The sequence below is a fragment of the Macrobrachium rosenbergii genome, chromosome 21, assembly GCF_040412425.1.
Source record: "Macrobrachium rosenbergii isolate ZJJX-2024 chromosome 21, ASM4041242v1, whole genome shotgun sequence".
Classification (NCBI taxonomy): Eukaryota; Metazoa; Arthropoda; class Malacostraca; order Decapoda; family Palaemonidae; genus Macrobrachium; species Macrobrachium rosenbergii.
Window position 1 is genome coordinate 48,973,378 of NC_089761.1, and position 17,786 is coordinate 48,991,163.

General features: G+C 39.9%; 2 protein-coding genes across 6 annotated transcripts in view; both read right to left on the bottom strand.

Moving 5' to 3' along the window:
- Positions 1–724: 724 nt before the first annotated feature.
- LOC136849482 (uncharacterized) lies at positions 725–1,609 on the bottom strand. The gene has a single exon (XM_067122829.1). It carries the CDS (start codon positions 1,607–1,609, stop codon positions 725–727), a length of 885 nt encoding a protein of 294 aa, XP_066978930.1.
- Positions 1,610–6,964: 5,355 nt separating this feature from the next.
- Positions 6,965–17,786, bottom strand: part of Nup358 (Nucleoporin 358kD) — a 138,835-nt gene continuing 128,013 nt past the window's right edge. For 3 of the 5 annotated variants that reach the window (XM_067123798.1, XM_067123797.1, XM_067123800.1), the window contains 2 exons: positions 15,638–15,805; positions 6,965–9,359 (listed from right to left, as the gene is read on the bottom strand). In XM_067123798.1, coding sequence (XP_066979899.1) covers positions 9,355–9,359; positions 15,638–15,805 — 173 coding nt within the window. In that variant the 3' untranslated portion in view covers positions 6,965–9,354. The remainder of the gene's footprint in view (positions 9,360–15,637; positions 15,806–17,786) is intronic. The other 2 variants (XM_067123801.1, XM_067123799.1) reach the window with 1 other exon arrangement.

Below are 17,786 nucleotides of genomic sequence, written 5' to 3' on the forward strand. Positions count from 1 at the left end.
GGAGACTGATTCTTTATTGTTGTTTCAGATTTAGCTGGCCTTGTGCCAGCATGGGCACTTGCTCCTAGAGCAGCCCGTAAATTCTTTATTGTTCACGACAGGTACTTTTAATGCGGAGAGCGGACGGAAAGGTAGCGGGCGACCTGTGGCCCCCTGCTGCGTCCGTACGTAATTGTGTTTGTTGAAAAGCATAAAAATGACATATACAGAGCATTACAGAACATGTACAAGCAGATATACTGTATATACAGTATATCGGCGAATAGGCCGTAGAATGATACATATAATGAGATGCATAAAGAATCTGAAACAATAACAAGTGACAAATACGACTTGATTAACGTACAAATGTAGAGCGAAACACGAGGAACGGAGAGGCGGTTTGACGCCCTTACAACACTCCCCCCCCAAGACAATAATTATGTGAGAAATTATTGGATGACACCAACTGCGGAGGCGCTGCGGCAACTGGAGTGGGCCCCTACTTCTTGAGAACTGCGGGCGGGGTGTGGGCGCAACCTCTGGTTCTGGTGCGGGCTGTTTCCTGGGCCGTCCTGGACCTCTTTTCGGCATGGGGGCGGCTGTTCCTGTGGAGTGTTGCTGAGGGGGAACTCTGGGTCGCCTGCCTGTCTCCTCGCTGATTTCGTTGTCCAACAGGAACGCTGGTTTTAGCCTGTCAACCGTTACCCAGTCGTCACACCCGTGGATGTCCAGCAGGAATGCTTTAGGCGCCCGCCTGATGACTCCGTGGGGGCCCCCTGTAGGGCCTCATTAAGGGCGGCCGACGAGCGTCCACCATGACGAAGACATAGGCACAGAAGCCTAAGGTGGGTGGCTTGTATCTGCTGGTCCTGTCGGTGAAGGTCCTATGGCAGGGAGCGAACTTCCGTGAGAATTCCCTCAACCTCAGGAGGGGCATATCTGCGCCACCAGCTGACGTTGGGAAGAATTCTCCGGGTACGACCAATGTTTCCCCGTAGACTTTATTGGCCAAGGAGGCGTTGCCATCTGCTTTGGGTGCAGTGTGAAGACCCAAGAGGACCCAGGGGAGCTGTGTATTCCAGTTCTTGTCGGTGCAGCGAGCCATTAGAGTTGCCTTAAGAGAGCGGTGGTCTCTCTCGATCATGCCGTTTGCTGTGGGGTTGTACGCCATTGCGCTGTGCAGCTTCGTGCCCATCAGACATTCCAGGGAGACCCAAAGTTCTGAGAGGAAGGCAGAGCCCCTGTCCGTGGTGATGCTGTCGGTCACTCTGAAGCGGCTGATCCAGCTGGAGAGAAGGGCCTCTGCGCACGACGTTGTGGATGCCTCCACCATGGGGGTTGCTTTGGGCCAATGGGTGGAGTGGTCTATAATCGTCAGGAGGTATCTTGCTCCTCCGGACTGCGGAGGAGGGCCAACGACGTCGACGTGCATATGGCTGAAGCGCCGACGTGGTTGGGGAAATTCGCCAATCTCTGATTCCGTGTGGCGAGATGTTTTGCTCGTCTGGCACGCTATGCAGTTCCTCGCCCAACAATGTACGTCCTTGTTGATACTGTGCCAGATGAACTTGTTGGTCATAAGGTGCGCCGTTGTGCCCCCTGAAGGATGGGAGAGATCATGTATCATGTTGAACACCTGCTTTCTCCTCGAAGCTGGCACAAGGGGGCGAGGGCGGCCTGTGCTGGTGTTGCAGAGGAGCATTGTTCAGGAGTTTCCTAAGGGCACGTCTTCCCACTTCAGTGCCATCAGTGACATTCTGTAGACTGCTATCTCAGGGTCTGCTGCTTGCTCCTTCGCCAGGTCTTCGTAGTCGATGCCGAGCTTGGGGGAGTTAATTTCTATTCTCAACAGGGCGTCGCCTACTGGGTTTTTTCTCCCAGGGATGTATTTGATGGTGCAGCCGAATTCTGAGATGGCAGTTAGGAGCTGCTGCTATCTTGCCAACCATACGTCTCCCTGCTTTGTGAAGGCGTGTACTGGGGGTTTGTGGCCAGTCAAGATGGTGAATTCGGTGCCCTCCAGCAGGTACTTAAAGTGCCTTACGGCCTGGTAGATAGCCAGCAGTTCCCTGTCGAAGGTGCTGTAGCGGGTTTCGGCTGGTGAAAACTTGCGGCTGAAGAAGGCCAAGGGCTGAGGGGCGCCGTTCACCACCTGCTCCAGTACTGCACCACAGGCGATATTGCTGGCGTCCGTTGTTAACCTGAGGTCAGCTGCGGGGTTGTGGTGTGTTAAAGTCGTGGCACTGGTGAGGCTGCCTTCGTTTAGCTGAATGCCTTCTGCTGCAGAGCTTCCCAGGTCAGCGCCTTTGGCTTTCCCTTCAGGACTGATGTTAGTGGGTACATGATTCAGGCGATGTTGGGGGTGAACCGTCTGTAGTAATTTATCATCCCCAGAAACTCCTGCAGGGCCTTGATGTTTTGAGGTTCTGGGAACTTCTCTGTGGCCTTCACCTTAGATGCTGTCGGACGTACTCCTGCAGGTGAGATCTTGTGCCCGAGGAAATCTATTTTTTCCTTCCCGAAGATGCATTTGTCTAACCTCACCACCAAGCCGCTCTTCTGTAGACGTTTTAGGACTGCCTGGACGTGTCAAAGGTGTTCCTCAGGCAACCTGGAGGAGATCAGGATGTCATCGACATAGCAGACGCAGAAGGGCAGGTCCCCCAAAATGGTGTCCATCAATTGCTGGAATGTGGCACCTGCGTTTCTGAGACCGAAGGTTGAATAGAAGAATGTATAGGTCCCGAAGGGCGTTATTATGGCGGTCTTTGGGACATCGTCTGGGTGTACAGGGACTTGGAAATATGATTTGAGCAGGTCCATTTTGGAGAAGATCTTTGCCCCATGGAGTGCGCTCGTCAGGTCCTACATGTGTGGGAGGGGGTTGTGGTCTGGTGTCGTTACTATGTTTAGGTGGCGGTAATCTCCGCACGGCCTCCATGAGCCATTACCATGTGGAGGGGTGATGCCCATGGGCTTGATGCTTTTTTGCAGATGCCCATCTGTTCCATCTCTGCGAAGGCCCGTTTGGCATCTTGCAGCTTTTGTGGGGACAGGCACCGGAACTTCGCATGAGTTAGTGGGCCTGTCGTGGTGATGTGATGGAATATGCCATGCTTTGCTAAAGCCCCTGGTGACTGTCCTAGCTCCGGTTTAAACATGTCCGGAAAGTCCTGTAGGAGGGACATGTAGCTGCTGGAGGCTGTGGAGCAGATGGCGGGCATCCCCGGTCCTTTGGCGAGCTGGCGGGAGTGGCAGGTTCCTGTGTCCAGTAGTCATTCCCTTCCGTCGTCGTCGAGAAGGCCGTGGTGTCCTAAGCAATCTGTGCCCAGCAGTGGGAACTTAACATCAATAATGACGAAGGGCCAGTGGTATCTGCAGCCCGGGAAGGAGATGATCCGCGTCGTTGTGCAGTATGTGTGGATGGGTGTCCCGTTTGCTGCGATGAGGAGTTTGTCGAGTCAGGTTTCTTCTGAAGATCTTCCTTCGTCAGCAAGAAGACGGATTGCATTGCCCCCATTTCTACCAGCAGGCTGTGACTTGGAGATTTCGTTTTTGATGAAAAAACCGGCTGGTCGGGGAGAGAGATCGGTTTCGCGGCCACTGCTGTTACTTGTGGCCGCTGACGTCATTTTTTTGGAAAGGAACGGGTGTTTGCAGTACTTTTCTTTGGCACCGAATTTCTTGTGTTATAAGCACCACGTCGCAAATGATTTCCCTCTGCTCTCTTTCGGTTTCTTTTTGAAGACAACGTTGATCTCTCCGTCGTCGTCGTTGTTGCTCTCCATCAGGCTGCAGGCTTCCAGGTTGGCGGCGTGTTTTGAGGCCTTGGTGGCCTTGTGTACCTTCTGGGCAAGGTCTATTAATGTCCTGGTTTTGAGGGCGTCGGCGTCCCTTATCTGGCTCCTTACTTCCTGCGGGAGGCATCGAAGGAAGATTGCCCTTGCCAGGTCGATTTTCCTTATCCTCCCGTTCTTGTCTCGGCCTGGTAACGTTATGAGCCCCTGTAGTTCGTCCCAGGCCTCTGTGGGTGATGCTTCTCAGAGGGGCTGGGATGCCAGGTTGAGCGCATGCTGTGCTCTTTCCGTCACGGGCATTGAGTAGGTCTTGATTAGTTTATCTTTTAATGCTGAGTACGTGGCTTCGTCTGTGTGCGCGTCGAGCCAAGGGGAGATCCTGTTGAACAACTCTATTGGGAGCACGGCCATGGTGATGTCGGATTTGCTTGCATAGTCTGTTATGCGTGCCATGCGGAAGTGTACTTCTGCGCGCAGGAACCATGATGCCTTGTTCTCGCGTGAAAACTGAGGGAGTTTGACCGCATCTGCTTTTGTCGTACAGACGATGCTTGCACGTTTGCATTGAATTTCATCTTCTGCCATCTTTATTGCTCACGCACCAAAAAGCGGAAAAATGCGCTGTGTTGTCCGTTAATGGTGCTGATTGTAGCGCCAAAACGTTCCCTTGTTGGGTACATTGTATTTAGTCTGTTAATGGCACGGTTTCCACCAGGGAAGGAGCTATCAGAGGCATAAACTTGACGCCATGTTTCGTCCATTAAAGGCTCTCTGACGGTAGGCTGTGGCCGTAGTTAGTCCGTTAATGGATGGGCCAAAACCGCGCTACCTGTCACTTCCCGGGGTCACCAGTGTGAGGTTCAAGAAAGGTCAGAAGTGAGACCGAGTCTTTATTGTTCACGACAGGTACTTATAATGCGGAAAGCGGACGGAAAGGTAGCGGGGGACCTGCAGCCCCCCGGCTGCGTCCGTACAGAATTGTTTGTTGAAAAACATAAAATGACATATACAGAGCATTACAGAACATGTACAAGGCAGGTATATATATATATTGGCAAATAGGCCATAGAATGATATATATGATAAGATACATAAAGAATCTGAAACAATAACAAGTGACAAATACGACACTATTAATGTACAAATGTAGAGCGAAAGACGAGGAACAGAGAGGCGGTTTGACGTCCTTACAACAGTAAAAGGTTTGAAAGGCATAACAGGAGGAAACCCTAATGGTTGCACTATGAATCAAGTGGCAGGACAGGGTGGTAAGTAGGATGGAAGAAAGAGAATATGAAAGAGATAAAGTAAAAAGAACAAAAGGGGTCGCAGCTAGGGGCCAAACGCATGCTGCAAAAATCCTGAAGTAATGCCTACAGTGCACTGACGGAACCAAGCCCCTACAGAGATGGCGTTATCACACGGTCGATTTTTTCAGCATATTGTAAGGTCTACTGTCTAGAGAGAACTACAAAACCAAGGATCGGTTGAACTTGTATAGTACTTAACCAAGTAATATAATTTAGTACCAGCGCTCTACACTATCCATTTCGTAAATTTTATCAAAGCAAATGTTGCGCTTTTAGGAAAATTGCCAGATTCATGTAGATTTGGCTAAAAAAAGTGTAGTCTACATATTATAGGCTTAGTCTAATGCTGAAACTGATTATTTTACAGCAATGGTAGAAATTGTTTACAGAATATGCACAAAATAACTTTTCTAGCTCTAGTTAATCATTCTTCTGTTGTATTGAATCAAATTATATTGTTGCTTGGAAACTTATTAGATTGGCTATTCTTCCCGTGTGAACCATGGGGCCGATCTTTTATTTGAAAGACGATGACATGAAAAACTTGTGTTGCCACCTTAGACAAAGTGTAATCCTTGTGAGTTTGTGTGTAATTTTGGTGGTAAGATTTAAAAGGTTGTCAGACAATGTGGCCGCGTGACAGCACTCATAATCTTTGTTCTTCGCTGCTTTTTATTTCCAAAATTTAAATTCACTATTCCTAATGGAGGAGTCCTCTAATTTTTTATGGTGTAGTTGTGGTGCCTTTACTAAATTGATCTTATTACTGATGGAATTCAGGATTATGCATAAATACTATTACAACAGCTATTGTTCTTAAATTTTAATATTTATGCCTTGAATTTCTTCAGGTATTGTTGAGGCAAGAAGTTAGTTATAAATGATTTGTTTGACCAGACTTCTGAACAGGAACCTGGACGTAAAAACCAGCTGTTGTCAATGTCAAGATGTTCGTTTGGGCATTAGGAGGTAGGTCTGTTATACTACTTTTATTACAAAGCACCACAGCTTTTTAATATTTTTTTTCAGTCGTTATGTGCAACTGCTTATGGTTTCTTTTTCATTATAAGATTTGTTGTATTTTAGGAAATAAAAAAACTTGTACAAGCAATCCAATAAAAAAGTAATTATAAAATAGTTTAATCAAATCACTTGGCAAAAACTCTCAATTATCATAGGAGTTGTCCTTCAGTTTAAGATATTGCAGCTTACTAAAATATTGGCAATTCAATGTCGTAAATCCTGATTATGTGATAGAATTTATTGGGCAAGTATCGAGCTAAAGCTCCATTGTTTTTGCTACACAAGGACCATAATTCTCTTTCCTCAATGGACTTGTTCAAGAATTGTTGTTGATTGCCCTTGGAAATTAAGTTATATAATATGTAGTGTAATGACTGGATCATGTGGAGCTGTCAATTAAACAGGCAAGACAAGTTCTTTTGTATTGACTGTGATGTTTCTATTAAATTCTATATATATTTTTTATGAGAGTTAGCTGCAGCTCATACATTGGAGGTTTTCTCAACTGAGTCTAGTCCCAACAGAAGCAGTATGGACTGTTGTATATTCACTTATATTTTTTAATGACTACATGATAAGGTATCCATGACAACTCAACATTTACGCCAGAAAATTCCTTGAAAAGTTCACACCTTGGACTAGACCAGTGCAACATCCAACAACCTAAATGTTCACTGTAGGTAACACATATCTTTGTTCCTGCAGATTCATGCAGGGCTTAGCCATCATTATGGAGTGAGTTGCCCTCAATTTTGTGGAAGCTACTCAGATATTCATTTGATTGAAGGAAAAAAGCCATATAATAATAGTCTATCTTACATTCCCTTAAAGGTCTGTTAATGAAACAAAACATATCCTGTAATCTTTATGAAACCAAAAATAATCTTTAGGTGGGTATATTAACATTTTCTAAAAGAAAAATCTAGGCAAGCAACTGTGAGTTACATTCTAATTGGATACATGCTGGTGATGAATACAGACAAACAGGAAGATTTCCCAACAGGAGTCTTTTAAGAAGCATAGTGCTCGAATTTACTTTTGGGAAGAGTAAAGAATATTCTTATGAATATACAGTTTTTCAAGAAAGACAACATACTGGCAGGTCATCTTTAAATTATTTACACTGGTTAATGCTTAACCATCCTGTACCTATAATTAGTAACTTTCAGGACTGTTATCATTACACAAAATCTGTTTACCTGTATTCATAGAAATATTCAAAATTTCCAGCTAGAAGTCTTGGAATGTTTAAATTTCTACAATAAATTTTATCTTGATTTTACATGCCCCATTTTTTCTAAGATGTTAACAACCACTGTTTTGGAAAACAGAATCCAAGTAAACTAGATTCATATAAGTCAAAAAGAACCAGAAAAAGTTTACATCAAAACTGCATCACATGAAGATGTAGGAATCGTTGCCCCTCTCAAAGAGACAGCATTAGAATTAGACCAGCAGCTGAACATGAAAGATAAAACAGGGTACCTCTCACTAAAATAGATTAGGGGAAAGAACCACATATCAAATTATAGTACATTTCAGAGTAGGAAGAAATAATGTGTTACACAATGGAACATCAACCACAAATTTGGTTAAAATAACACTAGAAATTATTCATCAAACAATGTCTCAAAACAAGAGATGAAAAGAACACCCAGGAACATCAGAATAAAAAAAAAATATTACAAGGTCTACCAAGCCCCATCAGATGACAGGAGGGGAGCTCTACTGATTCTCTGCTGCCACAGTGCCCCAACAGCTATTGTTATCAAGACAACTGCAAGATGGTAAGCCTACTCTTGAAATACAGAAGCAGTGTTACTAAACAATGAACAATTTGCATAGCACAAACTTTAATTCAAAAGAAATGAAAGAAAATAACGTACATAAGGATCCTCATGGTTGCACTGTTTTGTAGATAATGAAACCCCAAAAGTAGAAACTTTAGCTATTCTTGTCCACTGAAACTGTTTACACAATTTTACTGCATGACTCCAAGTTCTAGCATTAAAAACATCACACTACCCTATTTCTACCTACACTACCCTTAACAATACCCTATATAAACATACCTATGAAGTTAATCACTGAACTATAGAGGAAGCGAAAGTCAAGAATAACTAAAAAAATATACATTTGGGGCCAGACTAAACAGAACACATTTCTGTAAGAACAATGTAAAATTACTCAATTATTACTTTGGACACATCATATTTCATTTATTGTCCACACCAATGCACGGCACACTACATAAAGTCAAGTGGAAAAACAATCCTTGACCTCTTTGTTGCCTTCAAATTTATTTAGGTAAGTGCTCTTAAACCTGGTTTTCTAAATCATAACTCACTGCAAAACTTTAAATTCTAATAAAGCTTTAAAGCACACTCTTTCTGAGATTAGCACTCGTTATTAAAAATGTGATACCACTTCTAAGTGAAAACTAATTATTCATGGGATTGCATGTTGCATCCTATTCCAAAACTTCTCAATTTCACACTGAAAAAAAGCCACAGCATGAAAGTACAGCAATGCTAAGTCTGCTTGAAGACAATAAGCTAAAAAAAATAACTTGAGCACAAATCACACAGATAAAAACATCACAATTAACGTATATAGCTAACTCTCAGTTGCTTGTCAGGAAGTTTATTTGTACCAAAAAAAGGAGGGCAAAATAATTACAAAACGAAAGATGAAAGAAGACAAAAATCACAAGACTTATAAAACTAAAAATAAAATTCTTACCTAAAAAAAGTAAGTCAAATCAATTAATAAACTGAATACCCAAGAAATCTTTTCCTCTCTTAAATGTTAATGCAATTTCTATTACAATCATAATGATAATAAAAAAGGATTTATCACATATCATGGAACACCCTATTTAATACAGCACATGCATCACAGCTCATTGCAGATCACAAGATGGAAGTCAACTTATAAAAGAAAATATATTACACTCAAATGAAAAAAATAAGATGAAATGCATCCATTGCTCAAGGCTTTTTCAATAACCACTGTCTCAAAGTAATAAGGGATCCAGTATTCCACAAAAAATAAATTTTAATCTGTTCAATCCATAGTTCACCAGTATCTACACTGAAGTTAAAAACCCTACAGCAGAGAAATGTTTTAAATTCTAAACATTATGCGAGATCCTCTATTCACAGCAAATAAATATCAAGCAAACAAAATTAAAAACCCAATCAATCCTTATTTTCCAATTGGCTTTCTTGTAGCAGTCAAGATTATTCTGTAAGAGATAGAATAAAAATTAGTACACTGTATGAAAATTTATAACTTACAGTTGATCAAAATTTAAAGACTAGACACTGAAAATCTATTACGCTTTTAGAAGTTAACCAAACCAATGAATAAAAAACCTCAACAAGCACTGTGCTTGGCCAAAGAATAAGATTAATTATATATTATCTTGTAAATTACACTTTGCATAAATTTATAATTAAGTAAAATGAAAATATTGATACTGACAACTTCTTCCAAAGGATGTAATAAATATTTCTCATTCATTTTTTACTGTAATTTGGATATTCATAACAAATGTGTTTCATTGTTAAAGAAGTACTGTATTCTTTAAACAAAAATGGGGTGGCTACCAAGTAATCATGCTGAACAAGTGGTCAATTCTTATGACAGGGTAATACTTCTATTTTTATTTTTGCAATGATAACTTTAATAACTCTACTGTAGATTTAATCTGTACTTATCTGCTATTACCCTTTTATTCCCCAAATCTTTCCATTTATTCCTTACAGTGGATCTCACAGATGTTTGTGGGAATATTTAGGTTTGGTTTAGCCAACTTGTAACTTTCTTACTTTATCTACATTTTCATTTCCTTTGCGTACTGAGCAGGGATCCTGCATAGTTCAGCATTTACTCCAGCTTTGTGTATTTATAAACTGAGTATCTGATCTGGTGGGCAAGGAAATTTCCTGGGAGGAAATTTCCAAGATGGCAATTTAAAAATTGCTGAAAATCTTACACATTTCTGGAGTCATATTTTCAATAATCTTAACAGCAGATAAAATTCCAGACAATTCTGTTCTGCAAACAAGTGGCCATGTTAGGTAGTGAGAACTGAGTTTTCTTATCTGGAGATAATGCAGCAGATCCTTTAGTAAAGGTTCAATGAGTCAACTAGCTCTAGCTCTAAAAACCATCCCTCTCTTCAAAAAAGTTGCATGTGGAACTTGCATTTTTATAGCTCTAAGAATAATTACTAGATTTCATTATGAGGATAAGAGTGGCTCACCACTTTTGATATATAGATTGTTATCTTTAATGTATTTACTACATACACTTTATGAAGCTCAACTGCAAAACATTTTCCCTCATAATTAGAGCATAACATTTCATTATTTTACTCTTTTTAATCTCTTTTCATATATCAAATCAGAACTACCTTTCACAGGGGTAAGACAAAAAATAAACAATTATCCTAATTTTATATTAAGTAATATTTTTAATTGTACCAAAAGACATCACCAGAAAAATTATTAATATAGATTAGTTTGAAACCAATTAATGACATTTTACTCATGGGGTCTTACTAGAAGGATCTTAAATGAGAGGTGAAAACTGGGAGATTGTGAAACTGGAAAAACTGCACAACTAGGCAGGAAGGAAGGAATAACGGGCAAAACTGCCATATCCAATAAATTTAAATAATGAACTTGCCAATTTCATCTGAGTTCACAGCTAACTATCATTTAACATCTGACAGACTACTAAGAAGAGTGCCTGGGTAATAAAAGCAAATGTGAAGGAAGAGTACAAATGTGAATAGGGTGCACCTTTTTATCAATGCATTTAAGAGTCCATCCACTGTACCTGGCTAGTCCAAGTTACTGAGGCTGCATGTAGCTGAAAGCTGAACATTCTGGTCCCAAGTCTAGGTCTGCTAGTATACATGTCTAACTGTTCTGCTCTTAATGGTGTTACTGTGTACCTAATGTCAATTGTTTTATTACTGTAATAAATTCAATGTTGCTACTTCTTACTGCTCCCTTTTTCCTCTCCAAGATATACAGCATACCCACCTTTTGAAATTTTTCACCCAGATCTTGGAAAAACACTGCTCCACCAACAATCACTTTTAAAGACGTATTCTTCCAACATTTGTACTTATATCACATGGAAAACTTATTATAAGCACTGTATTTATACAAATCTTTATAAGAACATATGCATTATACAAATATCAATTTATAATTATAATGCCTTCACTTGGTTTCATTACTATTTACGGTTACTAAGTTATTGATAGTCCCACTGTTTCCTTAAGACACGTGGCAACCTGATGATAATATTCTCAAACCCTGGGTTATGCCATAGCCTCTGGATGTGGCCTCCCTGTCTTGGTTTTGAGTTCCTAGTCTGACAATAAACACAATTTTCCTTTTCAGATTTACTTTTCAGTTTTTCTCATTTTTGTAAACATTCAACTGTTAGGTGTTGTTTATTACATATATTCAAATGGTTCATCATTCAATATACAAATTTCTATTCTAGCTTTTTCTTTAGTTCTGTTTTGAGACATGAACACTGTAAGCAAGGGGCAACTTTTTATGCAAGTTCTTGTCCTGCAAACAGTTCCACAAAACATAAATGCTCATTTTAAATAATAATAATCCACAAAAAGCTTGGTTGCATTATAATTCATCTCCACCTGCAATCTGATCCTAAGCCTGGGTATCTTAAATTTTTTGCTTTTATCATACAGGCAGTCCCCGGTTATCGGTGGAGGTTCTGTTCTGACAGCATGACGATAGCCGAAAATTGGCGATTTTTGGCGCTTATCGGCGCCGAAAAGAACTGAAAATCTTTGTTTTTTGGTTATCGGCACCTCTTTTAGATATGTATCAGTGCCAATATCCAATTATTGGCCCTGATAAGCAGAAATCGGCGATTTTCAGTGTCGAAAATTGCCAATTTTCATTGCTAGACAAGTGCCGTGAAACCAAATCGTCGATAACCAGGGACTGCCTGTAATTTGAAGTATCCTGAATTCATTTCATACATTCTCATGAATCATTGCACATTGGTTTAAATTTTCTTTTGCATTAAGATAAAAATATGTTAGGGGAAGGGGAAGGAGATGGGATTGGAAGAGCATCGTGCCTACTGAAATTATTTAATCAAAAATAAGAGAAACAAAAACTAAAGGCAAACAATCCAAAAAAATTCAAGCCAAAATACCCACTAGCACTTGAACTACAACACAACATACAATGACAAAATTATAAAATGAAGAGGAACATAGATAAGTCATAACACACAAACTCATTTTTTTTTCTTTTAAGAACCTGGAATATACACTGACTACTGTATATTGTTTTGCCTATATTTCACTAATGATTATGGGCCCAAAAGCATACATTTTTTATAAAACTGGGCTTTTTTGGAAGTCTACCTGTGAACACCAAGACTATCAGGAAGTTGCAGCCCATCTTGGATGAACAATAAAAAGATGTAGATTTCCACACTGCTTCACTAATACTAAAGGTTCCAATTGTTTCTAGCCCTGCACTGCTGGCACAGTAGAGACCAGGAAAGATCCCATGCATTCCCTGCTAGTGAATTATGATACTTGGCAGAAGGCATGGTTTACAACAGCACTGATTAAATCTTAAATAATAGACCATGCCGCCTTCAAGTCTGTTGTCACAAGGAAGATGTTTCTAAATGATATCATGATCATATCAGTGAAGTTACTTTGACGGATATTGTGCATCATATCCACCTGGAGGACAACTGTAGATTGATGATGGGAGGATAGGATGTATTTTCCAACAAAAGCACTTCATCTAACCACGAGTTAAGGAATTATCTAAACTGTCAGGCCAAACAGGCACAGGTAACTTTTTCGGTTGACAATTGAAGGCCCAGAACATAAAAGATCCAAGAAATCTGCATATATACACCAATACAACTCAGGTTGCCAAGATTAAAGTGGGCTGCTTCTTGGAAAATACTAAAAAAGTTGCTTGAGGACACTGTGGTACAAGACTTGATGGTTTTGAAACATGGGCTTTCTCCATATATTTTGATCACACTGGCCAGCCAGAAGATGTAGCTGCTGCTTTACGAAGACTAGGAAGACCCATGGCATCAAATATCAGAAGAGTTAGTGGAGCAGATTGTAATAAGCTGCTGCTCCAGAAAATTAAGATGGAAAAATGTGACCCTGACACTGTGCTGCAGCTATCCACAACACAGTTTTACCATAAGAGTACAGGGGGTTACAGGTAGAGTTTGGGAAGCTGCAGAATGCACAATAATGGATTTTGCACGTTTTTGGGAGGCAAGGCACCAAACCATTCACTGATGTGATTCCACTATCACATATCATCATTTGCTTTTTTCATTATACAGTATAAGAATGTGGAAACTGATACTTGTTTCCATTCAAACCCACTTTGGATGAGATCTTCAAAGTGAAATAATAAGTTGACAGTGGATTTCATTGTCTATGACCCTGAAGTTACATTGAGAGTTCAGATGCATGCATATATCAGGAAAGAAAGTGTCAAAACCTTAATAAATAAGTTAAACGGAAAAAATGCTAAAATAACCAAACAAAGAGAGTAGGGTATGATGTGACATCTATGAAAAAATATAGTGAGACACGGTGTGCATCAAGAAGTACACAGCTGAAGTGAATAAGAGAAAAAACATATTTAAGCTCTGGCAGAGGACAAGCATGGAAGTGAGAAAAAAAGGGGGGAGCGGGAAGATGCAGAAGGCAAGGCAATCTGAAAAGTATGATGAGGCACAGGTAATAAAGCCCTAATGAAAATCTCAACAAGCAAGCAGGCATGCAATGGAGTTATTAAAATATAAAAACTTGCTAATCAACATAAACAAGCAAAAAGAGACAGGAATTACATGATGGAATATCATATCCTTTTGATTAAGAAGCAAATGATGCCACTAGCTGGGAAGGTAAAAATCAAGAGAAACACATTCGGGATTCACCAACTACAATCTGCCATAATTATGAAAAATAAGCATTAATGACTACAAGCTGCCATAATTATGAAAAATGAGCATTAAGTATATGCATTTATAAGTGACAATAAAAGCACAACTAACAATTTGCAAAAATGATAGCCCTGGATACAGATCTAGAGTTAAGTGATACTACTGGCTTCATATTTTTACTCTGTACATAAACAGTGGTCCTAAATGAGTTGGTGCAACTGAAGAGCCACTCACACAGAAGTAAGGCTATCTACAATTAATGGGTTTGTAATGAGAAAACAGGAATAAGGCTGTTGGAGCAATATATAAAATGCTGAAAGAACTAAGAAATAAGTGCCTGTGTGGCTAACTACAAGAGAAGTATTGTTTGATATAACTACATGAAAATTACCACTGGATAAGAATAGTTTTGGCAAATATTTGTCAAGTACCACTTGATAAGGATAGTAGCAAGATAATGTATCTGAAAATACCATGGACATTATGAAAGCAGAAGGAACCAAATAGAAATTCAAACAAGAAACAGGACTTCATCATAAAACAAGATTGAAAAGCAATGGCAGTGGCAGGTGAGTCAGAATAATTTGAAATACACAGTATCCATTAAGGCACTGGTGAATAACTTCCATATTATTCACAGGATAGACTCCACATCAATGGATTGTTGGATGGGCCAACTTTAGGCAGGCAAATGCAGCCCTGACACATTCTTTTAGTATGAAGTTGCAGCAATGGAGGTAATTTTGGAAGGATAAAAACTCACAATTAAAAGAAACAATATGGCCAGGTGCAAAGTCTATAGAGGACTTTGAGTTACAACATTGGAAACAAAGGCAAACCACTCCTTAAACAAAATGACTCTTAACCTTGTCCTTTTCAGTGCATGGCTTGTTAACTTGGTACACAATGCCTTGTTCAAGTAAAAAACCAGGAGTATTGCCACATAGTATCAACATGAGTAATTGTTTATGCTCTGAACCCTATAATCTACTTGAAAATCTTGTAGGTGTTGCATTTTATGACACATTTTTCCAGAACCAAATTTTGTTGCAACTGGAGAATACATTTTTGCTTCAACTTCAATTCTAAAAATTTGGCCATGCACCATTATCTGCAGGTGTGAAGTCCTTTGTTATCACTTACCGTATTAGAACCCACACCCATTAAGTAACTTGCAGCTACGGTGTGGACTCGGTGCTGACTGACACATTGCTGTCAACTGGAGCAAGTTTTCTGTTTTTGTCCTCTCAATACAACATACCAAATAAACCAAACCTACTTGCAGATATGATGAAAAAAGGAATTTACCCAACTTGAAGGGTGTTTAAAGATAACTAGAAACTCTTATTAACATATGTAAAAGTTAAAGAAAAAACTTCTAAAAGTACTGAAGAAATGGCACTGGTAAGGCAATGGTTTGCATCTTCAACTAAACAAAGGAACTTTTATATATCATAAAACCTCAACCATCTCCATCAACAGCCTACAATACCCCAACCCCAACAATGCTGTATCTAAACACACCTGACTCTGAGTTGGAACTTTCCTTGGGAAGGTACTCTTCAATGGCAGCAGCAATTTCTTTGGTTAAATTAGGATCACATGTCACAATCTGACCAAAGCTAAATGGAACACTATTCTTCCCCAGATTGCTGCTGTATGACACTGATCCAAAATTCTGATGTACTGCCCCTAAAAAAATGTTGCAACTTAAAATAAGGGGCCAATCATGTTTAATTATTATAACTCTAAAACTGTGAAAAATAAGATCAGTGTACTATGCATACATTTCTATAAGTTTTAATCTTAGATTTAACAAAATTAGGTTATGAAACAAAAGCTTCTGGGGTGTAATCAAATTCTGAATTACATTAAGCATACTTTCTTTTTGTGTCCTATTCAATTTCTTACTAGTGAACCAAGTACACCAACAATGCTTTTGCAAGAAAACTACATTTTACTAAGCACTGACACTTAAGTTTTTCTGTTGAATGTTTAGTGAGAATGAAGACGGATTTTCAATGTAAAATAAACATTGAATACTTGGGAAGTTTCAGTTGTTTGTGAGTGATTTTTCTAGGAAATTAAATGGAAGAACCTTTGGAAAAAATTGCAAGCAGGAAATTTGACCTATGAGAACCTACACTCAGCATTAAGAAAAACAAGTGTACATTTTCTAACATATATTCAGATATTTCACTATTATTGCACCTTCACAAAACGCAACAGATTTTGTTTCCTCATGCAGCCTCAAAAGTAGCATTCAACAATTAACATGAATCTCCACTCAAACCATTAAAAATATATATTTCGTAGATGTCTATTCTTCCTAGGTATACAAACCCCTGAGTATTCTTTGGAGACAACTTGGTTAGTTATTAAAAGCTTGATTACAGGATAGTTGTGTGTTGGCAATTAGGCAAGGGGTAGGAGTAACTGCCCACTCATCAGTCACCCCACCTCATTTTTCCTTCATGAGCATTATTATTATTAAGATGAGATAGTTTAACCATCCCACTGTGCTGAGCATCAGTTCTCATAGGGCTGGCCTCCATGAACAAATGCAGGGTGGTTAGAGGTGGGAATCAAGTATAAATACTATGGCTTTTATACCCAAGTAAAATGAGATATATTTAAAATTTGCTCCTACATGAATACAAACCCTCATATTTACTTAGGGGAGATATTCCTTTTGTGTCAGGTTTTGCCTCAAGGATTGGCTGGTCCTGTTCTGGAGCAAAGAACATGCAGTTGTAAGCCTCTGCCATGTCCCATACAGTCTTGACTTAAGATCTAAAAACTAACATGACAGTGTAACACCCACCTTAAAATGGCAGATTTAGTCATGTACATGAACAGGGAAGGCATTCTACTGTAAATTTCATTCAGCCTGTCACCCTATTCAGCAGATACATTAGGCTCTGTGCCATTGACAGTTCATAGCATTAAGCAATGTCTTGAAAAAAATTCATGTGAAACCTCTTTCCCGCTCCAAGAACAGGAAATCAAGGTTGGTGGGTAGCAATATCATCATCCAGGGATCAATGAAAGTACTCTACAAATCTTTTATTAAAGAGGTCAAACAAAAAATATTATCAGACCTAAGCCCTTGCACAGGTGCTCTATTATTAAGCTCACTTGCAACTATAGTTAGGAAGGAGCAAGGTAGGGAAAAAGACTCGGCATCAAAAGCAACTCTTCACCAATCTGAGACCAACCATACACTTGTGGCAGGATGCAAACTTGTCCAAAAGGAGCCAAGAAAGTTACACAACAGTTGAATAGCCACCACTAACCCCCCACAGTTCTTCATTGAAGTGGTGGGTAGAGCTCTCAGCTAGCACGCTGTTGGCCCAGCGTTCAACTCTCCAACCAGCCAATGAAGAATTAGAGGAATTCATTTCTGGTGATAGAAATTCATTTCTCGTCATAACGTGGTTTGGATACCACAATAAGCTGTAGGTCCCATTGCTAGGTAACCAGTTGGTTCTTAGCCACGTAAAATAAATCTAGTCCTTCGGGCCAGCCCTAGGAGAGCTGTTAATATTAACAGCTCAGTGGTCTGGTTAAACAACGATATACTTAGCTTTCTTAACTAACCACCCAACAAAGAGAGAGAGAGAGAGAGAGAGAGAGAGAGAGAGAGAGAGAGAGAGAGAGAGAGAGAGAGAGA